This window comes from Natrix helvetica (assembly GCF_964273705.1).
Source record: "Natrix helvetica genome assembly, chromosome: 4".
NCBI classification, from domain to species: domain Eukaryota; kingdom Metazoa; phylum Chordata; class Lepidosauria; order Squamata; family Natricidae; genus Natrix; species Natrix helvetica.
In genome coordinates, this window is record NC_138550.1 from 121084122 (window position 1) to 121107326 (window position 23205).

The following is a 23205-nucleotide window of genomic DNA, read 5'->3' on the forward strand; positions in this document are numbered from 1 at the left end:
GAGTGGCCTCGGGGTCGACCTCTGTCCCCGTCAACACACATTGCCTCTGGTCGGAGAGGTAGGAGCCGAACCACCGCAAAACGGTACCTCCGACTCCTATCCCCTCCAAACGGCGCAATAGGATACCATGGTCGATGGTATCAAAAGCCACCAAGAGGTCTAATAGGACCAGGATAGAGGAACAACCTCTATCTCTGGCCCTCCAGAGATCATCGACCAACGCGACCAAGGCTGTCTCTGTGCTGTGCCCGGGTCGGAAGCCGGACTGGCGTGAGTCTAGATACTCGGATTCGTCAAGGTGTTGTGGAAACTGCTGCGCCACCACATTCTCGACAACCTTCGCTAAAAACGGAAGGTTGGAGACTGGACGATAGTTAGCTAGCTCCATTGGGTCGAGTGCAGGCCTCTTAAGTAAGGGTCTCACCACCGCCTCCTTCAAGGCGGCTGGTAAGGATCCCTCACCCAATGAGGCATTCACCAGGCCCAGAAGCCAGCCTCGGGTCACCTCCCAAGATGCCAGTACCAACCAGGAGGGACACAGGTCCATTAAACATGTGGTCGGTCGCAGCCGTCCACGCAACCTATCCAAATCCTCGGGGGCAACAGAATCAAACTCCTCCCAGGATGGTCTCACAAGACTCGCTGTTGGCGGCCCGTCCGGTCCACTGAGGGGGGCCCATCCGCTCCGGATCTGAGCGACTTTATCCTGCAGATATTCCCCAAACTCCTCTGCTCTGCCCTGCAAGGGTGCCCCTTGCGTCCTCTGTGACAAGAGGGAGCGGGTCACCCTAAACAGGGCGGCAGGGCGGTTATCCGCGGACGCAATAAGAGCAGCGCAATATCTACGTTTGGCCGCCCTTAATGCCACAAGGTAGGTCCGTAAATAGGCTCTTACCTGTGTTCGATCAGATTCGGAGCGTGAGGACCTCCACCTGCTCTCTAGACGTCTCCTATGGCGCTTCATCACCCTCAGCTCCTCGGTATACCAAGGAGCCCGGGTGGGTCGCTGCCGCAGGAGAGGTCGCAAAGGCGGAACCCGGTCCAAGGCCCCAGCCGCCGCCCTATTCCAGGCGGCCGCTAGGTCCTCCGACCGAGCGCGGGTCAGGGCTACAGGTAATGGCCCAAGCTCCATCTGGAACCTATCCGGCTCCATCAGGTGCTTGGGGCGGTACCAGCTTGGACCATCTGGTCCCGCCTCCTCGCGGTGGGGGGTAGCGCCAGGGAAGTCCAGCCGGAGACATGAGTGATCCGACCATGACAGGGGTGTAACAACAAAGTCCCCTATACCCAGATCACTCGTCCACTGCTCAGATACAAAAACAAGGTCCAATGTGTGGCCACCTTCGTGTGTGGGGCCCTGAATTAACTGGGTCAGGCCCATGGCTGTCATGGAAGCCATGAACTCCCGAGCCACCTCAGACGCTGCTCCCGTCGACGGCAGGTTGAAATCCCCCATAACCACAAGCCTGGGGATCTCAACCGCCGTCTCCGAGATCAGCTCGAGGAGCTCGGGCAGGGCCGCTGATGTATAGCGAGGAGCCAAGTATACAATCAGCAAACCCAACTGCCTCCCTGGGCCCCATTTCACACCAAGGGACTCACACCCGGATATCTGAGGAACAGTGAACTCCCTCGGCTCTAGACCTTCCCGTATAACTACCGCCACCCCACCACCCTTACCCAGGGCCCGAGGCTGATGGAATGCATGGAAACCTGGTGGGCACATTTCCACGAGGGGTAAACCACCCTCGTGGCCCAACCAGGTCTCCGTTATCCCTGCAAGGTCCAGCTCCCCCTCAGAGATCAACTCATTAATGAGGGGGGCCTTGTTGGTTACGGACCTTGCTTCTCTCCCATCAGCAGCAACAACCCCAAGCCCTGCTGCCGTTGCACCATGCCTCTCTGGCTACTAGCACGCTCCCGAACTCCCTCTCCCACCTGGCAGCAGCCACTCATCTCCCTGCCAATGTATTTACATGCTTTCTGGAACTCACAACTTCCTTCTAGCTTCTGTCCACTATCTTTGGCTACTGGAAGCTTGCAGTAAGCTACAAGCAGGTGGCCACTTAACAACTCATGATCCTTGCTTAACCACAGAAACAAGGACTGCAGGGATTGGCAGTGCTAAGCAATCTGCTCACCGGAACGTCACACTTTATGACATCATATATCAATGAAAATTCCAGTCTCAATTGTCATTGTAACTTGAGGACATGTGTGTGTGTGTATCTGTGTGTGTATGTACATATAGACCTGTATATTTCTTTGCTAATTTGATTTACCAGACCAAGATAAAAATGTTTCAACAGTCACATTTCACCAGTGTTAGGAAATGTTAGTGGGAAGCTTGACTTAAATAACTTGATTTAAAACTAGCAATTTCCCAATTTAAATTAAAAATTAGTTTAATTGCATTGGGGCTGATGCAAAGAACAAAATAATTAGTTCAATAGCCAAGAAGATCAAGGATGTATTTTTCTTTACCGGAATTATAAATGTGCTTATACATAAATGCACACATAAATTTATAGAATTATAGAATTCTTTACAAATCTAGACAATGAAAAAAATTAACTGTACTATATTATTTATATTTTCTTACCATTAGCAAATTTTTCCCCAATATAATATTGCAGCTCTACGATGTTGGTTTTGTTCTCTTTTGTAACTGGATCTTGATATGGCGATGTTTGAGTAACATTCAAAAATTCAGACTGATGAGGGCTACAGGTTAGCTCACAAAACAGATTTATTAAATTATGAAAGCATGATGGACACCTGAGGAGAGGTAATACTGATGTTGTAGAGTTTATAAAATAAAGCTCATATATATTCTTTCTCTTGTGAGGAAAGTAATATTGCACGAATGTTTAAATTTAAATTAATAATAAACTTCTGGAATGTGTAATTTCAAAAATTACCAATAAATCTTATATCTATAATTTACCTAAAGAATACACATATCATATGTGAAAAATACAGAGTTCATCATGGCAACACAACAAAATATTAGACAAATATATTTATTCATATGTATTATGAATATACATATTATGAATTATGAATATGTTTATTCATGCTGATTAATCTCACAGAACAGTGCAGATGTATACAGCCTATAGACTCAGTGGCTATTTTATGGTGTTTCTATGCATAGTAAAACCAAAATAAATACTCATGCAATGTAATCCAAAATGAGAAAGTAATCAAGAACACATCTATTACATAAGCATTTCATATAATTCAGCTTACTGGAAGTGATTTAGTATTAAGAGTAAGAAGTCTGTTATCATGAACACTTTCTAAAACTGTTAAGACCAAAATAATATTGAATTTTTTAACAGGCATTCCTTTTTGTTTCCTTATGAACAGAATACCTACCGTATTTTTTGAAGTATAAGATGCACCTTTTTTCCTCAAAAAAGAGCCTGAAAATCTGGGTGCGTCTTATACCCTGAATACAGCATTTTTTGCCTCCCAAAACCCCGCCTCCTTCACCAAAATGGCCATGCAGATCTTTTAGGAGGCTTATAGAGGGTTCCTGGGGGCTGGGGAGGACAGAAATGAGTGAAAAACGAGCTGTTTTTTTGCTCAATTTCCCCTCCCCCCCAGGAGCACTCTATAAGCCTCCTAAAGGCTATTCATGCCATTTTTTGAAAAACAACAACCACCTGGGCCCGTTTTCACGAAAAACAGGCCGTTTTTGGGAGGTCTGCAGAGTGCAAAAACTTTTTTTTTAATTTGCCTCTTCAAAATCTTGGTGCATCTTATACTCCGGTGCATCTTATACTCCGAAAAATACGGTAATTAATCTCCCAGTTTATTTAAAACAATCTATTCAACCTCCCCATATCTCCACATACCTGGAAAGAAATTGTAATGGTAGCTCCAGGTTACTTTTCAAAGTCTGGAGTTGTTGTACGTCACAGCAAAGGCTAACATTCTCAAAGAAAAAACCTGGACAGAGTTCCTTAAGAAAAAAATGAATATTTAAAGAAATATTTCTAAAATGACAAAACAACCTGATTCTTCTACTGCTGGCTTCAGTATCAGACCAAGAAAAATCAGACCAAGATTAATAACTTCAGAATTTTTTCCATCTCTAATACAACATGTAAACTGCATAATTCAATTGAAAAATGAACTGAAATCTTTTAGAGGAAAAATAACAATAAAAAACTTACAAAAGCCTGGTTGAATAAGTATGATGTGGCTGTGTTCAGTACTAACTAATCACATTTAAACTGATGTTAAATATTAGTCAATACATAACTGGCAATAAATAAACTGACTCTTGATCAAGTCAATATAAAGCTCAGATTTATCTTGGTCTGATTGTTTTATATCTCAAAAACTTGGCATTTTAACCAGATTGTGTAGACTTTTTATATCCACTGTATTTCCAGCTTACAATATAGCAACAGTCACCATTATTTTATAACTAAAACTGTTAAGGGATAAGATGTTCTACCTATGTAGGTAATTCAGAACATCTTGTGTTGTTTGACACAAATATGCCTGCAGATAAGTCCCGTGGCATTTGCTATGAAATATGCCAACGTTTCTATCTCAGCTATTGGGGGAGGAAGGTGTTTGTTTATTTTTAACCAACTTTTAATTTTAAGCAGGAAAGTGATATATTGTCAGGCAAAGTAGTAGAAATAGTTATGTGGTAAACCTGAAAAGTGATCAAATCACTTGGTAGGCTTAGGTGGATGATGAGAAGGAACGTCACTCATTTGTCTTCAGATAAATTTGCACTTCATAACTAAGCCACTTGACTGAGCATCCATATTATAATCTTAAATTCCAGATGTGCCGATGGGTAGTCCTCAAGTTGTGAGATCAACTAGGACTGCTGGGATTGCCGCTGCTAAGCGATGCGGTTGTAAAATGTGATGTCACATGAGATAACAGCTGTACTTTGAGGACTATTTGTAAATACAGTTTTTAGTATCATTGTAACTTTGAATGTCACTGAATGAATGAAGGACTCTCTGTACTAGAGAGAACATTCTCAATAATAGAATGATACATTTTTAAGACTACATTCTGAAACTATATAAACCAAGCACGGAGAACTAATCTAAATAATCAAGAACATGGTTTACTATTAGCCTATCTGCATGCTCGTTACTTGTAAGGCATATTAAACATTTTAGGAAAACATAACCAAATATTTTACCTCATTTCCAAAAGATTTATTTTTAAGAATCCTTTAATAAAAATGTAATTAATCAAAGACTTACCTGCACTAAATCATACCCATCCTTTGGTAGTGGTATTGCTGAACCATTATATTGACAGTTATACCTTTTGTCTCCAGAAGAAATTCCACATTGGCCGTACCATATGCAAGAGTCTGAGAATGCCTACAGATAAGGGGGGGAAACAATTAAGAAACAGGATGCATATTAATTGGTCAAGAAGCAAATTTAGTCATCAGACCTATAAAAAAGTAACATGTCGGATTATTTCATAAATGAAAATACAAAACTAAACTGGCTAAATAGTGGATATTAGAAAGCTATTTCTATTTAATCTATTTATTTCTACTTGTTCTATTTTTTTCTATTAGTGTAATTGTGTAATAGGGTTCCAATATGCTACATTACGGAGTGCTTGTGAAAATTCTCTGAGTTTCCAAATCAGACAACTACCGTACGTGACATTAGAAACATGGAACAAATGGTGCATGTTTAACTTCTGCACCAATATTTAACACACAAAGGATCTCAAACTTAAATCACCTTGAGGAATACCTGAGGAGAAGCCATTTTGTACACTGATATAAAAATCTCTAGTGAATCAAAACAAAAGAAAAAAGTATTGTGGTATACCATTAAACTTAAATTTATTTTAAAAATACTTTATAGAACAACTTTCCTATATTTTTCATAAGTGTCTACTTGGCCTATGGTAATGTGTGAAATTGCAGGCACAGTTGATATAACATTTAACGTAGGCATCTGATGGATGACTCTTACTTGAAGAACTTGATGCAGGCCAAATGCTACCACTGCTTTCGATATTTAATCTGTTTTTTTAATACAGGAGGTCAAAGTGGGGTAAAAGTTCTCTTTCCTCTCCATTTTCCTCCACAACAAAAAGCTTTAAGTGGGATTTTTCTTCTACCTGGCCAATCAACCAGAAAAGAGATGGAAGAGACAATGGATGTCTTCTAGTCCAACCTCTTGCTCAAGTGGGAGACCCTATACCATTTCAGACAAGTGACTGCCCAGTCTCTTCTTGAAAACTTCCACTGATGAACACCCACAACTTCTGACAGCAAATTGTTCCATTGGTTAATTGTCCTCAATGTTAGGAAGTTTCTCCTTAATTCCAGGGTGCTTCTTTCCTTGATTAATTTCTGTCCATTATTTCTTGTCCTGCCTTCTGGTGCTTTGGAAAATAAGTTTGGAAAATACCTGATGGAGTCTCAGAGACTGAAGAAACAAGACTATTACAGCCTGGGCTGGGGTATGTTTCCCTTGCACTAATCCTCCTTGCTATGACCTTAACCCAAAAGATCAGGCCTGTGCCTAGCCAGGACATGCTAAGGGATGGCTGCACCTCTACCTTGGCACTGAGATGCCATCACAACTAAGACTGTCATCTACTGTCACTCCTTTTCATTACAGCTCTAGAATGAAATGCAGACTACATGACTGTGTAGTTGACTCCAGCACCTTAGTGCACGGCTTGAAGTATAGTTGCAACTAAGCTTGCTCTGCACTTGGACAGAGGCATGCTTCTCTTTCTAGAGTTACAACGAGGAGGAACTGCAGCAGAGACAGCAGCAAAAATCCCCTGGGACTATCCTACATGATGCCAAAAGTTTGTGCCACTTATTTGTCAGCTTAAAGAAGATTAGCAAGCTACATACTTTCAGTTACTGCCTTCCAAGATTGGTACAGGCAGTTTGGTGAAGTGGTTAAGACATAAGGCTAGAAACCAGTAAACTATGAGTTTTGTTCCTGCATAAGGCGCAAAGCCAGCTGGATGACTTTGGGACAGTCATTTTCCCTCAGCCTTAGGAAGGAGGCAATGGGAAACCATTTCTGGAAAAAAAAACTTGCCAAGAAAACTGCAGGGATTTGTCCAGGCAATGTCTAAATATCAGACATGACTGAACAGAAAAAAATAATAATTAAGCACTGGCTGCACCAAAAGAGCCGGTTTGGTCCATTGGTTAAGACTCCACACTAAAAACCAGGAGCATTCTAGTTTCAGCTTTAAGCATGAAAAACTGGCTGGATGACTTTGAACCAGTCACACACTCTCTCAGCCAACTCACCTCATAGGGTGTTGCATGAAAAGTGGTAGAAGAAAGGAATATTAGTTGTCTTGAGTTATTTATAAAAAAGAAATAACAGGTGGGATGAAAAAAAACTTTTAAAAAGCAGCTGGAGACCTTCATAGCCTGTGGGTTATGAGTTTGAAATCTTAGACAAATAACAGAAAGTATGTGGTAGAAAGTCCACAGGAGAAAAGATGCTTTCCAGTTATAGTATAAAACATCAAATGTGTATCTGCAAGTTGGACGTAAGTTATGGGTTTGTACTCAATATAGTGAACTCTTGGTTTTTAGAAAACAAATTAAACTAATGTAGGAAACGTAAGGAAATGCCACTGAACTAGAAAAACGAGACTTTCAAGGATGGGATTGCTACATACACTTGGTAGATTAGCTCCCATGCAATTAACAGCAAGCAAGATCTTGGAAAAGACATCATTTAAAAGAAAATGAGGTGTTACTGAAGGAGAGATGCAGTCCTTGGATGATATTATTCATCCACCAAGGATATTACTGTGGAGGTAGATAACTTTCAAATTGAGATATATATTACCCATTAACAGAATTGGAGCTCTGGCTTTCTTAAACAATCATTAAACTCTATGGCAGGGGTGTCCAAACTTGGCAACTTTGCTGGCTGGGGAATTCTGGGAGTTGAAGTCCACAAGTCTTAAAGTTGCCAAGTTTGGACACCCCTGCTCTATGGAAGTGAAATCTCTCCTAATCAGGTTTCTCACAAAACTCCCGACTTCCTATGCTTATTTTAGTTGTGAATCCCAAAAGTTTGCCTTCTTTTTAAATAGAGCTGGCTGGGATGCGGCTGCTTTCAAAAATATCAGGTTCTCAAGTGCTCCTTGGGATTGAGCTCTTGGCTAAGGAATATAGCTCGTTCCACTAGCTAGTTCTTGCTCTTTCCGCTAGCTAGTTCTTGATCAATGACTCTGCTGCTATTGCCCGTTCTCTTCAAACCACATGATGCAACAGCTGTCCACAAGCAAGCAAATATCCCTCCCTTAGCCAAAAAACCCAACACAGCATACTTTCACTTTGAATACACCTGATTTCTTTCCCCAAACTCAGTGGTTCCCTTCAAAAAAATCTATTTCCTTTTAACTTTTTGTTCATTTGTCCTGGTTTCAATCTCTCAGCTTTACCTCCTCTTTCTAAACATACTGGAGAAACTTAGACTACTTTCTAAGGAAGTTGGATAAATAAGTGGAGTTTCAATTTATGATGGGGAATTAGAAAGTCCTGTATTTAAAATGCTCTGCTATTATGTAACTGGGGAGAAAAAAGTACCATGCTAAGATTTCTCAAAGGAAGACATCCTATACATATCACATTAAGTTATTGCTTGATAACAATATTTTGCCCAAATGGCAGAGGAGGAAAAAGCTATCATGAACTTGTTTTCCTTGTCTTAGTATGACAGAGCACTGCTGTGTTTAATCTAAGTAGAAACAAGAAGCTAAGAGAAAATTGCAAAATCTAAAAAGATGATACAGGGATTATGCTCATCGCTGAAACTTTAACTCAGCATCTAGGCAGCCAATACTCTTTGAACCTCGGGTCTCTTAACTCAGCAAAAGTGCATATTGGAATTTCAAAGTGTGTTTAAGGATTACACAAATCATGGGCATTTCTGGGGAACCACATGGCAGTCTGAGGACAGCTCAGCTGTCATAGGGCCAACAACCATAGTGAAAACTGGAGCTGTTGTATGACTCAGCTCCTTAACTCCTCACCAGATCAAGAAGAATACAAAAATTGACCACGTTTGCTTCTTTTTACAAAGAAAGAATAAATGAACAATATCCAGCAGATTTCAGAGTTTTGGGAAGTGGGGGATGAGGACAGGGGGAGACAAATCATCTTGCCTAAGATACAGTATGATAACTTCAAACTGGACAATTTGTTGCCCATTTTTTAATTGGGAAATTGCTTATTGTTGACTTTCCAAATGTTAAGAATCTTCCAAAAGGCACATTATGCCAAGAGAATCCCCTTTTACCTGGATAAAAGACGTTTTATATGTTTAAGGTTTAAAAAGGAAAACTTTTGATTTTTGGAAAAGAGCAAAAGGGGGACTAAAACTAGCGGGTTGGAACACTAAGGTTCTAGATCAGGGGTGTCCAAACTTGGGAACTTTAAGACCTGTGGACTTCAATTCCCAGAATTCCCCAGCCAGCATGGGGAATTAAATATTAAATATCAAATATTCTAGGACTAGTCAAAGCCAGATATTCCCATGCCCTGCAGCCAGGATGGTAACCAAACTTGTGAATGTACATAAAACCTACTTAAAATTTAACTTGTATTTCTTTGGGTCTTCATGCCTTTATCATGGAATAGTGCGGCCGCCGGGGCCTTAGACTGAGGAGCTGAGGGTGATGAAACGCCACAAGAGACGCCTAGAGAACAGATGGAGATCCTCTCGCTCCGAATCTGACCGAACACAGGTAAGAACCTATTTAAGGACATACCTTGTGGCATTGAGAGTGGCCAAACGGTGATATTGTGCCGCTCTCATTGCATCCGCAGACAACCGCCCTGCCGCCCTGTTTCGGGTGTCCCTCCTGTCACAGAGGCTGCGGGAAGCCCCCTTGCAGGGCAGGGCAGAGGAATTTGGGGAATATCTGCAGGATAAAATCGCTCAGATACAGAGGGAATGGGTCTCCTTCAGTGATCCAGGGGAGACGTCCGAGGCTAGTCTTGAGAGACCATTCTGGGAGGATTTGACTCTGTTGCCACCGATGATTTGGACAGGTTGCGTGGGCGACTGCGAGCCACCACATGTTTATTGGACCCATGTCCCTCCTGGCTTGTACTGGCATCCTGGGAGGTCACACGAGGCTGGCTCTTGGGACTAGTGAACGCTTCATTGAGCGAGGGGTTCCTACCAGCCGCCTTGAAAGAGGCGGTTGTGAGGCCCTTACTCAGGAAGCCTTCTCTGGACCCAACTGAGCTAGCTAATTATCGTCCTGTCTCCAACCTTCCCTTCTTAGCGAAGGTTGTAGAGAGTGTGGTTGCTATACAGTTCCCACGTCACCTGGAGGAAGATGATTATCTAGACCCGCGCCAGTCCGGCTTCCGACCCGGGCACAGCACAGAGACGGCCTTGGTCGCGTTGGTAGATGATCTCTGGAGAGCCAGGGATAGGGGTTGTTCCTCTATCCTGGTTCTATTAGACCTCTCAGCGGCTTTCGATACCATCGACCATGGTATCCTATTGCGCCGGCTGGAGGGGTTGGGGGTAAGAGGCACCGTTTTGCGGTGGTTCTGCTCCTACCTCTCTGACCGGACGCAATGTGTGTTCGCAGGGGAGCAGAGGTCGACCCTAAGGTCTCTCACTTGTGGGGTGCCACAGGGGTCGGTCCTCTCGCCCCTCCTGTTCAACACATACGTGAAACCGCTGGGTGAGATCATCCGTGGTTTTGGGGTGGGATACCATCTGTACGCTGACAACACGCAGCTGTACATCTCCACCCCGAACCACCTCAACGAGGCCGTTGACGTGATGTCCCGGTGTTTGGAAGCCGTACGGGTCTGGATGGGAGACAATAGACTTAAACTCAACCCCTCCAAGACGGAGTGGCTGTGGCTACCGGCCCCCCGGTTCAACCAGCTGATTCCATCGCTGGCCATCGGGGGCGAGCAACTGGCCCCCGTGGAGCGGGCGCACAATTTGGGCGTCCTCCTAGATGCCCGGCTGTCTATGGATGACCATGTGGCAGCCGTGGCAAGGGGGGCGTTCCACCAGGTTCGCCTGGTGCGCCAATTGCACCCCCTATTGGACCGGGATGCCCTTCGCACAGTCACTCATGCACTGGTGACGTCCCGTCTGGATTACTGTAATGCTCTCTACATGGGGCTTCCCTTGAGATGCACCCGGAGACTGCAGTTGGTCCAGAACGCGGCCGCGCGGGCAGTTATGGGGAGTACGAGGTACTCCCATGTGACACCTCTCCTGCGCGAGCTGCACTGGCTTCCTGTAGCCTTCCGGGTGCGTTTCAAGGTATTGATTACCATCTTTAAAGCGCTCCATGGCACGGGACCTAGTTATTTGCGGGATGCCCCATACATCCCTGCGTCCAATTCGCTCTCACAAAGAGGGACTCCTCCAGGTGCCGTCCACTAAGCAATGCCAGAGGGCGGCGCCAAGGGGAAGGGCCTTCTCTGTGATGGGCCCAGCCTTCTGGAATGACCTCCCCCCCGACATTAGGACAACTACCGATCTCCGCTCCTTCCGCACGAAACTCAAGACCCACCTGTTCCAACTAGCCGGCCTGGCCTGAATTATAATCTACATTCTCTAATTCCCCCCTGGACAATTTTAAATTTATATTAACTGATTTCTTGGGTATTTTAATTGTTTTAAATTTTATTGTGTTGTTTTTAACTTATGATTATTTATTTATGAATTGTACAATGTTTTTTGATTACCTCCTCCTTGTCATTTATTTGTATATTGAGTTGTACGCCGCCCCGAGTCCCTTTGTGGAGAGGGTGCGGCCTATAAATTAAATAAATAAATAAATAATAAATAAATAATAAATAAATGTTTGCAAAGGCAGTGCTCAACTGACTATGGCTCATCTCACAAAAGGTAAGGAAGGTCAGACTTTGTTAGTACACAGATGGGGAAAGACTAAGAAATACCAGCACTATAGAGGTTTAACAATCGAAGAAAAGAACATAGGAAAGTCCCTCCCTAATGGATCAAGCAGTTAAAAATGGCAGCTGGATCTTTGTACTTTCAGACTTGCAAGATTCTATTAAAATAGTCTCAGAATAAAGTGGAATGATTTCATCTATTCATGTTTCCTATCTGCTTTAGCTGGAAGAGATGATAGATTAGTTGCAGGAATCAGCAATTCAAGGTTGACAGATCAGAAGCTTTGACATAATGTATACTTCACTAATTTTCAAAACAGAAAATAAGACTCTGCTTACTCATCTTTTAGGGATAAGTAGATGTTATCGTAAACTCACTTTAGTCTTACTTTTGAATAAATACAAGTAAATGCTTGGCAAATTATTTAACTATATATTTGCTAGCATATTCATATTTAACCATCATTGGGGTGATTGATAGATTAATAACAGACACCACTTCCTGCCCTTCTCAACCTACTTCCTCCCTCCCCATCTCTTAGCTACGTTGATTATCTGAATTTTTATTGTATTATATTTAATTCATTATGTTTGGTCAGTTTTATCTTTTAATATTTAGGCCTCTCAGGGTTGCCTTGTGGTAAGAAGAGCAGCTAATCGATTTTATAAATAAATAAATGTCAAAACCATGTCTTCACCCTTCTGAAAGACCGGCAGGGTTAGGACCAGTCTAACTTTGGGGGAATGATGCTCCAACAGTCTAACCTTGAGTGAATGATGTTCCAAAGGGCAGGTGTTGTGGCAAAGTAAGGTTCTCTGCTAGGGTCCATCAGATGACATTTCTGGATAATGGATCCATAACATGCCTCTGCTGCTGAACCTGATGGGACAGCTAGATTTAACCAGGAAGAGACGTCCTTTCAAATAAACTGGATTCGTATCACTTTATAGGTCATAACCATACCTTGAATTGAACCCCAAAGCTACCTGACAACCAATGCAGCTTGCAGAGCAGAGGTGCAATGTGTGGTGATCAAGAATTGCACATAACTGCCTACATTGCTTCATTCTGCACCAGATGCAGCTTCTGGATGAACTTCAAGGGCAGCCCTATCTAGAATATGTGATAATCCATCCCAGATGACAACGGCACAAGTGACAGGGATTAGAGCCTCCCAATTCAGAAAAAAATCCACTGGCACACAATATAAAGTTGTCACAGGCCCTCCTAGCTATAACTGGCATCTACTCATCAAGCAGAAGGACCCAACGATAGTATATAGGGTCTTTCTCAAAGAGTCCAACCTCATCCAGCATCAAAATATTTGTGTCAGACTCAGCTCAAGAACAATGTAGAATAATTCATCCAGAGTTCAGTTCTTTATCTGCTTACACACAATAGACAGAATCTTGCCAGACTAAACCCTTAGCACTCTCCTCCAGTGAATATAACTGGGAGATTCTAGGAAGTAATTATCCTTATTCTCTTCTTCAACTCAGGGGTGTCAAACTCACAGGCCGCAGGCTAGATGCATCACATACTGGCCCCACCCACACCTGTTTCAGCAAAGGGGGGAAATGTCCCGATACATCACGTGACAACGCTATGACAACGCACGTTTGACACCCCTGCTCTACTTCGTATTAAGCTCCAGGTTATGCTGCTTCTTGTCTCGTTCCTCTTTCTGGAACGTGTTACCTCCTTCCTGGAAAACTACAGCTTCACTGTAGTCCATTACATCAATTCCCTTCCGTAGGGACTATCTCTGACATCCTGGAATCTGAAGCCCCTAAATCCCCAAGCCATTCAGTCTTGCTAGAGTTTAGCTGAAGTCTGTTGAAGTCGAAGGCTGTTAAATCCAGCCTTAGAAATGAAGCATAGGAATCTAGTGTTATACGAGTCCCAGTAACAGAAGTGCAAGTTTATATATGAAGACAAGCAGCATGGATGTGCATCATTTCCTCCCAAGTTTAAAGAACCATGATAATTCTGACGATGATGAAAAGAAATTATGCATGCAAAATAGTTAAAAATCAAAATGCAGATAGGTAAAAGAAACAATGGAGATAGTACTCTTTTAAACGACAGTTGTAAATGTTGATATCATGATGATAATATGTGACTGCGCTTCTTAGTGATGGCAATTCTACCAATTCCTAGTTACTGTTGTTAAGTGAGGACCACAAGTGTCATTAAACAAGGATCTCACATGATTGCAACTTTTGACTTTCTGCTATATTCCCAATTGACTTTAATTCTGTGAAACCAGCAGAAGGCCATAAATCATCATCTCATGACCTCAGGATGCTACAAAGGTCTGAAATCTGGGCTGGCTGCCTAATGGTCACATCATGATGCAGAACATCAAGGACTGAGTGTAGTTACTACTTATTCAGCACAGCACAAGTTCAAGCAGTTACTGAACAAGGGCTCATTAAATAAAGTCCATCTGTACTTGTCCTTTCGCAAGGCCATTATATCAAATTTTACTACGCACAATTATCATCCTATGACACTCACCCCAAGCTTCCTCCTCCAGCTGCCGCTGAGTGCCCTTGGCCACCGGCTCCTGGGGAGCCTCTAGCATCCAGGCGGAGTCTTTGTTTCTATCTCTCTCCCCCACCCTCCAACATCTCTCAGACTGGGTTGCCAAGGTGGAAAGATGGGCAATCTTCGGGGCTAAGAGCCGTTGGGTCTGGTTTGGCAAGGGGGGGGTCAGGCTGGTCAGGTGCTGATCATCGGAACCTTTTAAAAAAAATTAGAGCATTTTTTACTAGTTAAAAATGCTTTAAAAGTTTTTTAAAAGTTGGCCACACCCACCTAGTCACATGACCTCCAAGCCACGCCCACAGAACCGGTGGTAAAAAAAATAGATTTCACCACTGGTCATAGGGTACAAATAAGCAATCAAGAAACAATCAATATCTATATAAATCATAAAGATAAAGCAACAAAGTTACAGTCTTGCAGTCATAAGTGGGAGGAGATGGGTGATAAGAATGTTGAAAAGACTAGTAGTAATACTAATGCAGCCTTAGTGAATATAGTTTGACAGTGGTGAGGGAATGATTTGTTTAGCAGAGTGATGGCATTCGGAAAAAAACTGTTCTTGTGTCTAGTTGTCTTGGTGTACAGTGCTCTATAGTGTCATTTTGAGGGTAGGAGTTGAAACAATTTATGTCCAGGATGCGAGGGGTCTGTAAATATTTTCACGGCCCTCTTTTTGACTCGTGCAGTGTACAGGTCCTCAATGGAAGGCAGGTTGGCAGTAATTGGTTTTTTCTTGCAGTTCTGATTATCCTGTGTCTGTCTTGTTGGGTTGCAGAACCAAACCAGTTAGTTATAGAGGTGCAAATGACAGACTCAATAATTCCTCTGTAGATCTGTTATCAGCAGTTCCTTGGGCAGTTCGAGCTTCCTGAGTTGGCACAGAAAGAACATTCTTTGTTGGCTCTTTTGATGATGTTTTTGTTGTTAGGTGTCTATTTTAGGCCTTGAGATATGATAGAACCTAGAAATTTGAAGGTCTCTACTGTTGATAACTGTGTTGTCTTGTATTGTAAAAGGTGGCAATATGGGAGGATTTCTCCTAAAGTCTACCACCATTTCTACAGTTTTGAGTGTGTTCAGTTCCAGATTGTTTCAGTCGCACTACGAGGCTAGTTGTTTAACCTCCCACCTGTATGTGGTTTTATCGTTGTCTCGAATTAGACAATCACTGTTGTATCATCTGCAAACTTCAGTAGATGGATCGTTTGAGGTGCAGTGATTGGTACATAGAGAGAAGTGGAGAGAGCACACAGCCCTGAGAGGCTCCTGTGCTAATTGTACAGGTATCTGATATGATTTTGCCTAACTTCACCTGCTGCTGCTTCCTGTCTGTTAGGAAGCTTGTGATCCACTTACAAGTATGTTCAGGTACCGCTAGCTGATTTAGTTTAGTTAGAAAAATGTCTGGTATAATGGTATTGAATGCTGAACTAAAATCTACTTGCGTGGGTCTTTGGAGATTCAAGATGTTGTAGGATTTAGCGCACAGTCATATTAACAGCAACATCTGTCAATCTATTTGCTCGGTATGCAAATTGCAAAGGGTCTAACAGCAGATCCGTGATGGTTTTCAAGTGGGACATCACTAGCCTCTCAAAGATTTTCATAACTACAGATGTTAGAGCAACTGGTCTGCAGTCATTCAGTTCCTTGATGGAGGGCTTCTTCGGCACAGGGATGATAGTGGAACATTTCAAGCAAGAAGGAACATTAGCCTTCCTCTGTCCCTCCACTTTATTCCTGTTCTTGCATTCCCTTTGCAGATTTTATTCTGTAAACTGAGTTAAAGCTGCAATATATATTATGCCACTACGTTGCTCTGAGTTATGTAAGAAATAAATTACAATGATAAACTACTACTCCAACAAGCCACAAATCAGTACAGTTTTATTGCTATCCAACTCAATTATAACTAAGTTCCACATATATGTTTTGCAGTTCATTACAACCAGCCATAATTAAAATTCTCATAAAAGAAGCATCAGCCTAACCCTCGGGATTAAGATAGCAGCCTTTGCTTTTGATTCAGTTCCTTAATCCCCAAGTTATTTTTATCTGCCCAATTTTCAGTTCTGTGGCGTTACCGACACAACAGTTCTCAAAGCCATAACCATCTTCAGGAACTGCCACTCCGAAAAGGATTCCTCAAATCAAACGCTCCATAAAAGAGTTCACCCGGGAAAAGGCGCGACTCCAATAAACCGGGGAGTTGGATGAGACTTTATTTTCGAGCAAACACTTCAGACGCTTGGCATGTTCTCAGCCGTTAAAAAGTCATGCCTTTTGCCAAAGCCTACGGAGACCAGGAGTCATAGCTGCAGGCGTGTCCACCTCACCCACTTGCCTCCCCAGCAGATGGGAGGAATTCCCTTCTCCCGCCCAACGGGGTCGGTGCAGAATGAGTTTGTGGCCAGGGGGAGGGGGAGTCCAACCCATCCTGGGGCACGAAGCTTCCTTATGCTGCCCCCCCCCCCCCGCCTAAAACAAGCCCAAGCCACTTTGTCCTCCCTCCCGTCAGGGTCCAAAGCTTACTCCCGGACCCGCAACTGCACCGTCTCCAGACTCGCCTTTTCTCACGCAACTCTCCGCTCGCAAGCTTAACTTACCCGGCCGGGCAGAAGCGCCAGTAACAAGACGACAGAGACGGCCAGGCCGCAGAGCCTCCCACAGCTGTGGCCCCGTAGCCTAAGCTGATCGCGCATCTCCGGAGAAAGTGCTGCACCTCGCACGCTTTGCCGTCAGCTTTAACAATCCCCGGCGAGGCTCCGCCGATTAGTCGGAAGGAAGTATGACTGAGAAGCCGGAAGAGCCGTCCCTTCGCCTCTCGGTTTTTCTACGCGGAGGCGTTGCTGATCGTAAGGAAAGCCTCCGGAGGGAGGCACCGAGAAGGCTTTCCCCCTCCTCTCCGGAGTGGAAGCCGCCAGCCGGGGCAGTCGGCTCCGCCTCCGCTCAGAGAATCGCCGCCCTTTTCTCGTGAGGTGACGCCTTCTGGTGCTCACGCCACCGGCACGCGCTGCTCTTCGTCCCTGCCCACAAACGCGCCCAGTTCTTCGGGCACCCCTTAATGTCCCCGAGCTCAGTCCTTTGGGGTGTAGCTGCTCAAAAGTAAGTCTCTACGGGCTTCTAGCTGCCCTTAGATTAGAATAGAATGAATGAACTGGAAGGGACCTTAGAGGTCTTCTAGTCCAGCCCCCTGCTCAAGCAGGAGAACCTATATCTAGATTGCACCTTCGCCTTGCAGCCGGTTACTTCAGTGAGACGGGGGTCGTGTGTTCTCTCCCCCCTCCCCCCGCATAATTGGATTTCAAATGCCTTTGCTCAAATGTTAATCTTGCTGCCATTTTCCCCCCTGAGAATACACTTCCCTTTTATTTTAAATCTGTGTTAATTTGGTAGGGTTGCTATGAAGAAATGCTGAAATGGAAAGCCTCGGTACCAAGTGGCGGCGATATGTATTTGAAGTATTTGTTAAAAATGTAAAACCAATAAACATGAAGTATTTCCATTAAGTCGGCAGTCGGGAAATATACTGCCTGCTAGTATAGCAGCCTAAGGCCTTGCAAAATATATTCAAATACCCAGATACTTGTGTATCTGAAATGATCAGAATTGTGCAAGCCATGGGTTTTCTGTGGCACTGTATGGAAGTGAAAGTTGGAAGGATGTAGAAAACATTTTTTAACTTTGGGGTTGGAAAAACTCCTGAGAATATCGAATCCATTGACCCATCAAAGAGGTCAACATCAGGGTTACATCAGTCATTTATATATACACACATATATACACAAAATAAATTGTGCCTATGATTAAACTTCTCAAGGTGGCAATTCTAAATTGGTGTTACCAGATGGCTCCCTTAAAAGTAATGTCTGTCAGTTCAGCAAAATTGAATTGGAATCCACGTTTCATGTTATGGTAGCAATTTGAGTCTGAAATATATGAAAACAAGCAAAGCTTTGTAAGATTTTCAGAGAAGCAATTGTTGTGAAAGCTTGTTTGTCATGTGATGTGTCTAGTAGTCAGCAGACTCATGAATCTAGCTCATCTAAATTCAATCACAAGTCTTAACAAGTGGTAGATTTGTTCTAAAAATCCTTGTTTAAAAAGTGCCATTTCTTGACATGTTTTTCTTTGTTGTACAAACATGTATATTGTATGTTAGGAGCTTGTGTTATAGGCGTATGGATTTTTATTCATAACTGATTTGTATGTACATTTCAATGTTTCATAAGCAACATTAGCTATAAATATAAAATTTGTAATATGGCCTTTGATCAAGTCTGAAGGTTCATATTAATATTTGAATATTCCTGTATTCTAAATTACATAGTTCCACTCATATGTTTGTAATTTACAGGCAAATCCCACAGCCACTTGAAATTCTAGAGAGAAATAACTTCATACAAAAGTCTGAAGCTTTTTATTTATTATTTGTTTCAGTAGTTTAAAAACATTTGTGAGGAAAAATATATTTCTAATATGAAGGATTTATTTTCGCTAAACCTATAGGCAGTTTCTACATACAGTATTTTCTAATAGTTTTGGTAAATACTGCTAGGGCTAGGTTGCAAAAATTCTGACAATTCCTAGATGTCACCAAAGAGTTAATGTTTGTTCTAATCTAATAGTTGTCCAGATTTTTGCAGACTTCATCTGGTAGCATTAATTTATTGCTTACAAAAGTATTAACCTCCATGAGATTTTTAACAAAAGACAAAGCTTCTATCTTGTGCATATTTTTATAGAAGTGAACACAGCTGGTTTCAGTGCATTTTTTTTAGGGAAGTATGCATGTGGCCCAAGCTGCACGTTTCTGTTCTTAATAGGATTTCATGCAGCCCCATTGTATGATAGAGTTTGTCAGCTGTGTGACAGGATAGAATAGATTTTACTGGGGTTGCAGCACAGATGAATTTTTGTCTAATATGTTGTTTGTGTAGATACTGCTGACGTATAGTGGCATGATTCGTGTTGTAATTGTTAGTATTGGATAACAGACGTTTCTAATCTGAACCTGTCATCTGACTCAGAATGAATAAACAGGACTCAGCACCTATGGCAACCAAGGTATTTCGCAAACTTCAGAGGCATATGCTGATAGACACATGAATTGTTGAGAGGAAAATCATTATTTCACATATAGTCATTGGTTGTCAAGAATATAAATAAAATAAATAATATTTAAAACTTCAGGGGTATAGCAATTCTATAGGCTTTCCAGTCCAATCTATTTACAAGATTCCCAGATTTTCTGTTTTGAAATATTCAGTGCAGAGTAGAATGAGGCTTACAATAGTTTGATATAAATAAATGTAGCAATGAGACCACTGAAAAGCTGCATGAGCCAAAATGTTAGGAACATTGTGGAAATCTTTTTCTTGTTTCGTTGAAAAAACGAGTTTTATGCTTTTTTATGGTTTATAGCTGTTCGCCAGTCTAGTATTCTACATGTATATTGGATCATGAGTATGTTTGGTTGAGAGTAATATCCATGCCTAGAGGATATCAATTTGGAGATTTATATATGGGGTACTTGTTAATTTTTTAATTCCTAGAAAAAACAGTATAACACTTGCCCCATTTACATTTAAAAATTAGTAATATCTTTAAAATATCTCAAAAATATACTTAAAACAAAATAATATTTTAAAAGAATCATTACCATTTTTCCCTTCAAGTAAAATGAGACTGATGGGATTTTGATGTGATGAAAATTCAACAGAAATTAGCGGTAAGAAAACTTCATCAACTATAAAGTGAATTCACCCTCCAATTTTGGGTATATATACAATCCTTTAGACCATAATATCAAATGTAAGAACTTGATTGAAAGAACTATAACTTTTGAAGTCTGCATAGTGCAATATAATGGTTTTACTTATGAGATGGAGGAAATTTGGATAAGTGATTTTGGTTCAACGAATGCAAGAGATTAAGGCAGCTATTAAAACACAAGGAAAACAAAACTTCTGGAAGTTATTAATATATACAAAGAGCATTTTTTAGAGTTCATCAAAATAATATTATGATTTGTTTAATTGAATTTCAACAGGGAACTTCTTGCCTTTGTTGCAAAGACACAGCTATAGTATACCTTGAACAAGCATGTGAACATTTTATTACAGCCTAAAATCAGATAACAAAAATTAAAATAACCACATGCAATCAGAGAATATAGGGAAATCTTGTTAATTAAATATATATAAGTAGTCCTCACATAATATTCTTTCCCGTGATTCCAATGAGTATGCAGACACAGGCTTAGCTCTCTGTCATGACTAATTACCTAGATAAAGCCACCCCTTGGCTAGGAGCCTAGAAAGTTATCTTCAATAACCCAAGATTAAACTTACAGAATGCTTTCTCAATGGCTTGTATAATGGACTGTTGTTCCCTGCAAAGATTCCCCTCCCATCGCTCCACCTATATACTCTTTGGGAGGGGCCACACCCTTAGCCAGCTGTCCTTACTTCCTTCTATGATGTCTTCCCCACAGTTGTTCCTTTCTCCTATCAATTCTATGCATACGCACATCAGGGACAACCTCCCTCTGTTCCTCCTCACTGCTCCCTGACTCAGATGCCACCTGGTGGCCAACAGGCCTCTCTAGTTCCCGCTCTGACTCCAAACACCCTCCAGAGTCTTCCTCATCCTCCAGAGCAGTCCCATAATGGTCTGAGCCAGCGATGGCGAACCTTTTTTGGCTTGCATGCCACAAGTGGGGGGAGCGCAGGGGGTTCGTGTGCGGGCGTGCCGCACCCATAATGCAATGTGCGACCCCCCCAGTGCGCATAGGCGCACAACACGCGACCCCCCCATTTTTACATGTTTTTTTTCACCCTCCCCAGGCTCCAGAGGCTTTATAGGAGCCTGGGGAAGGCGAAAAGAGCCCCCCCTCACCCCCCCGGAGGCCCTCCGGAGGCTTCAGGGACCGTCCGGAGGCTTCCCTGAAGCCTTTGGAACGCTTAAAACCACCCTCCGAGCAAACCGGAAGTGACTGACAAATGGCTCCGCGTGCCACTTGTGGCACGCGTGCCATAAGTTCACCATCACTGGTCTGAGCTGTCAGAGTCCGCCAACAGCTCAGCCGTCCGCTGCTGGGTCACAACACATAACGACCACTCATTCAGCAACCATCCAAACTTAAGTGGTGCTGAACAAATGGTAGTAATTACTAGTTCTTGCAGCATCTCCACAGGCACATAATTGCAATCCAGGTGCATGGCAAATGAGTTTTGATACTTACAGCATCCTCGCAATACACAATCATAGTTTCTGATCTTTCCTGCCAGCTTTCCATAAGCAAATTCAATGGGGAAGCTAGTAAGTAGTTGGAAGTTTCAATTATATGAGATCCTTAATTAAGGATTTGCAGTGATTTGCTTAACAGTGGCAACTGGAGAGTGCTGGGATTGACATTGATAAGTGATGTGGCCATTAAACATTGTGCTTTACAACTTATTGCTTAGCAAGGAAAATTTTGCTTCCCATTATCATTTGTTAAGCACAGATTATCACCTATTAAATATTATCAGGTCTAAACATAGCAGGCCTTGTGACAGGCATAGAATTTAGCAAATATATAGTGATTTCAGAGTACTTCGTTAAGAAAAATTCTAAATGCCATTGGCTAGAATAATCAAGCAGTCTTATTTGTTCTAGATTAGTTGAGAGTATAATTTCTTGTAAATTCTGCACCACAAATAGACCAATTTTAAAGTTTCGATTTCTTTAGAGGCACTGGAGTATGAGCAGTGAAAAAAAGGTATCTGATATTGTAGTTGCATCAATAAATGCAGAGGAAAGTTACTATAGTGAATTCAGGAAAAGGCTTAGTGACATTGGGAATAGGATAACAGTTTCCGTGGTTCATTACACTATATAATCTTGAGGCAGCTGCAAGGTTATTCTGCAAGTGTTTTCCCTAATTTCTTTTGAAGCAATTTATATATTTTGCAATCCACAAGAGGAAAGAGTGGAATATAGCAGACTATGGCATTGAATTGCTGCTAGATGACCTTCCAATATATCCATCTGCTTGCAGTTTTGAAGGAGAGGCCAAATATTTTCTTTCAAGCAATTCTGTTTATAATTAGTTATGTTGGGACACTGGGATAACAACCAGGATATTGTAGTTAAGCATTTGCTGTTTAAAAAGGCAACCTGAAGTGTTTCTCACTGGGCAGCAAACATACAATAATTACCTTGACCTCTACACTAATCCTTTTACAGTCTTTTGCAAACAGAAATCCTGAGGTAGAATTTTTACTTAAGTAATATATGGTACAAAGAAACCCAGACATATTTATTTTTTGTATACTTGTATTAGACATTCCTAATGAAAAGTCTACTGAGAAAAACCCCGTGTAATCTAGGTTATTCTAGACACCTAGGCTCTGTTAGATGACACACGTTTTAATGACATTTTCATAGTAAAGTATATAGCTGGCTTAAACCCTTTAGGAAAAAGGACTCACTATCTCAAATCAGAAAATATTGATACAAGTAGTCCTTGACTTATAACAGTTCGTTTATTGACCATTCAAAGTTACAGCGTCCCTAAAAACGCATGACCATTTTTCATACTTACTACCATTGTGGCATCCCTAAGGTCACATGATTTACTATCAGATGCTTAGTAACTGACTCATATTTATGGCTGCTGCAGTGTCCTGAGATCATGTGATCAGCTTTTGCAATCTTCTGACAAAGTCAATGGGGAAATCAGTTTCACTTAACAACT

General features: G+C 42.1%; 1 protein-coding gene across 1 annotated transcript in view; it reads right to left on the reverse strand.

Moving 5' to 3' along the window:
- The window catches only part of NPC1 (NPC intracellular cholesterol transporter 1), a 46970-nt gene extending 29659 nt beyond the window's left edge, over positions 1-17311 (reverse strand). Inside the window, exons 1-4 of the mRNA XM_081950279.1 lie at positions 17069-17311; positions 5250-5372; positions 3864-3970; positions 2603-2778 (exon numbers count right to left, since the gene is read on the reverse strand). Of these exons, the coding sequence (XP_081806405.1) occupies positions 2603-2778; positions 3864-3970; positions 5250-5372; positions 17069-17164 (502 nt within the window). The 5' untranslated portion in view covers positions 17165-17311. The remainder of the gene's footprint in view (positions 1-2602; positions 2779-3863; positions 3971-5249; positions 5373-17068) is intronic.
- Positions 17312-23205: the final 5894 nt, after the last annotated feature.